A 3,936-nucleotide genomic window follows, 5' to 3' on the forward strand; every position below is an offset into this window, starting at 1 on the left:
TAATACCATGATCTTTATAATATTGTGCAGAAAGATTACAGTCAAAGTGAATGGAAAAGGCATGACAAGGCCCCACGGATAAGAAATGAGCCAAACTTTTAGACAGCATTATTTCAGTTATGACAAATGTTCATATGATTTATAATAAGACTTTGTTCCTTTCAGCACCTGCAAGTTTTGGACTTATAACAACTCAAAAGACTGATCTTTTATTCTGTTTTCGAGAAGTGTCTTCTTGTATTTGAGCTTGATCAAGTCTTTCAACCAAGCTGATTTTCTTCGGAAATGTGGATAAAATCAGTATAAACATATGGTAAAACCTCCATTAGGCTTGTTCATATTTAGCTTTTCGCCTGAGTTCGAAAAGTCAGCCCTTTTCACTCATTATAGCCATATGTATAAATTTGATCTTGTTAGTCATCCAAAAAATGCATGTGTAAGAAATAAAGAAGGCACTCATTCTCATCCCAGTTATCTGTAACTTTTGACATCTCAAGTGAGACAAAAATTGTCCTTATCCTAACTTGTCCTTTATACACGAAAACGTGTATATTCTTCCTATTCAACAGTCTACAAATGCGTAACTCAGGGGTGCTGTGCAGCAAGGGGAACCTGTCAGGTGAGACGTTGTAGAAATGTACTCAAACGTAAAAGTATGTGATCATATATATTTATTTATTCGGATTGACAAGGGTAAATAAAAGTAAAAAGATTGCTCACCTTATTGAACTACTGTAAAGTTTAAAGATGACTTCAAGTAATAAGGTATTTGGGCAACATATTGGTACACTGAATTTTGGATTTGTATTCATTTTAATTTTAAAAGTAATAAGACCATGGTGTCCATCTTTAAGCCAATTTAAACCAATGCATAATGTATCTTCACAGAAACAGTTTTTATGTATGTACATCTAAATTGATGACAACATGATCACTCTGGGGACACTCATGGCCATATTGTGTAAGTATCAATAATTTGCTGTGCATAGTTGCATCCTTCATCCATGACATGGACCGTTGGTCATGGATCGAATCCAAGATTTGCAAAATACAAGAAGGACGTTCATTGCACCCTTTGAGAGATGCTAAAGCAACATTTGTTCATAGTTCCCCTTGTTTGACCAGTGCGGGAGCTAGAGACTTTGTTCTCGATGTGTCAGACTTCAGTGGCCTAGGTGTCCATTTAGAATGCCAACCACTGGTTGTCAGGTTACTCATGGTTCCCGATAGGTTCTGTACCAACGGGGTTTCAACATGTACCTCTGTGGCATTGATTTTAAGCTCACCCTCAGTACCATATCTATCTGCATTGTGGAAATGACCAAGTATATACATTATCAAGTCAATGATGGGATCGTTTTGTCAGTCTACACAATACTTGGCGTGTCTACATTTCCATGGTCATAATGGTCAAGAAGAGGAGTATAATACAGAGAATATATTTGATCACAGGCACATTTAATCTTGAACCTTCGGAAGCTTGATCACTTTGTACAATCGTTTTATTTCAACATTTCCGCTTCTCTTGATGATGTCGCTTGGGGTCTTTTTCTTTTCATGTTCACTTGCTAAATTTGGATTGGCTCCCTTTGAAATCAGAAACTTGGCAATATCAGCATGGCCATAGTCGCAAGCAATGTAAAGTGGCGTCCGACCTTCCACGTCAGGACTGTCAATGGATGCTCCCCTGTCAACAAGATACTTCACAATATCAGCAAACCCAAAATAACAGGCTATTAGGAGTGGAGAACGTCCCTCTTTGTCATGCTTGTCAATGATGGCACCTCTCCTAATCAGCTCCTTGACTACATCTAAGTGATTTTCCTTCACTTCATGTATTAATGCTGTGTTGTCATCAGGCAAAGCACAGTTCACATCTGATCTCTTGTTCAACAGCATCTCGACATGGGGAGTGATGTGTACATGGCCATTGACATAGTATCTGTATGCAAGAGGAGTATGTTGGTCAACATCTTTGGCAAACTTGTTGGCACCGTTTTCAATGAGATAGCAAACAATATCTCCTTTCTTTTGCCTCTCAGCTACATGTAGTGGCGTTGTCAAATTTGCCTCTGCATTAACGTTAGCTTTGTGTTTCACCAACACCCGAACCACGGCCAGATTGGAATACTCACATGCAATATGAAGAGGAGATAATCCCTTTGAAAGAGAATTTGCATCACATCCTTTATCTAAAAGGATTTCCACAGGGTTTGAATCTTTCTGTTTGCAAGTCAGATGTATGGCAGCTTCATCAGAATAGTTTCTGATGTTAGCATCAGCGCCAGCCTGTAATAGCGTTTCCATGATGTCTGTATTTGTATGTCTACACGCTATGTGTAGGACAGTATCTCCACTGTTGTTTTGGCCATTGATGTATTTTATGACAGCATGCCCTTTAATCAGGGCGTTAACAGCCTCTCCTGAATTAGACGCAACAGCCACATGTAGTACAGTGTTGTTATGGTCATTTCTCGAACCTGGATCAGCGTTATGTTGCAACAGGGACCTAATGATGCTTACATTTCCGAGTTTGCAAGCTAGATGTAGACATTGATTGATCATCTCCAGGGAAATGTCTTGAGTAAGAAGAAGTTCCATATCCTCCCAATTATTTCGTCTACATAGGTGGTGTAATATTGGTTCCTTGACAAGAGTAAAGTCACTGTAATCAGAGAGATCAGCCTTAGAATAAGCAAGCCAGGCTGCAGCACACCTATTATCTGTGGAGCACATGACATACTTGAGGTTGGTAGTTCTGTATTTGTTCAATATGATCTCCAATGCTCCATGGCTTTTCCTCCAGAGTGCAATGCATAATGGTGTATGGTGTTCATTGTTGTGGACATTCAGATCTGCTTCCATATTCAGCAGAGTTTCAACTGCGCCTGTATTATCATGTAAGCAGGCTAAATGAAGAGGGGTATTTCCAGATGTATTCTTCATATCAACACAGGGGCGTGTAACAAGTAAACTGATCAGTGGGCTGTATGGTATCTTGCAGGCTAGATGTAAAGGTATTTCACCATCCTTGTTTTGCACCTTAATGTCTGCATCTGCTCTCACAAGAGCACCCACTGCATGGTGTCTGCTTAGTCTGCACGCATAATGAAGAGCTGTATCACCCATCACAGTCTGCACATTGACAGTGTCACCTTTTGCTAGAAGTACATTGATAATCTCATCACTGATACTGCTTGCATGGTGTGACCTTGGTGTTCTTTGTCCAAGCGAACTCTCCTCATGCTGAATCCTTTTCAACTCTCCATTGTCACATGCAACATGCAGTGGTGTCACTCTTTGCTTGTTTGAAATATTTGTATCTGCATTCCTGCTCAGGAGAACAGACACTATATCCATACTAGGTATGCCGCAGGCATAGTGAAGAGGAGTGTCTCCGTTATTGTTGACAGTATTTACCACTACATCATACTCAAGCAGAATATTTGCAATCGTAACTTCCTTTCCCTTGATGGCTATCATAAGGGCTGTATTGCCATCTTTGTTTCTGCAGTTTAGGAACTGATGGTTTCTTTGATAATATTTTGCAAGTATTGCAACAGCATCTTCTGAACTGTGACACACTGATTGATGGAGAACAGTGTTTCCATCTGAATTTACCTGCATCACATCAGCATTATAATCTAAGAGGGTCTTTGTAAGCTCGCTATATTTCCTCAAACAAGCTATCTGCAACAAGGTAACTCCTCCTGTGCTTCTTGTATTGACGTCACATCCATGTTGAAGGAGTAGCTTCACTGCTGCTGTTTTGTTCTTTTCACACAGCTGGGGCATCAGCATGCTTTGATCAGTCACACCTGTTGTGGAGTCATGCTTGAGTAGAAGCTGTGCAACTTGGAGGTTATTTTGATCCAGGCATATGTCAAGCAGTGGTTTACAACATTCAATCTCATGTGTATTACCATCATACATTAC

General features: G+C 39.9%; 1 protein-coding gene across 1 annotated transcript; it reads right to left on the reverse strand.

Annotated features, from left to right (window-relative positions):
* Positions 1–2,706, reverse strand: LOC125376159 (ankyrin-1-like). Its single transcript, XM_048387988.1, has one exon. The coding sequence runs from the start codon at positions 2,599–2,601 to the stop codon at positions 1,459–1,461; it is 1,143 nt and encodes a 380-aa protein (XP_048243945.1). The 5' UTR covers positions 2,602–2,706; the 3' UTR covers positions 1–1,458.
* Between the last annotated feature and the right edge of the window lie 1,230 nt (positions 2,707–3,936).

Source organism: Haliotis rufescens, unplaced genomic scaffold (genome assembly GCF_023055435.1).
Source record: "Haliotis rufescens isolate VD_foot unplaced genomic scaffold, xgHalRufe1.0.p SCAF_7, whole genome shotgun sequence".
In the NCBI taxonomy this organism is placed as follows: Eukaryota; Metazoa; Mollusca; class Gastropoda; order Lepetellida; family Haliotidae; genus Haliotis; species Haliotis rufescens.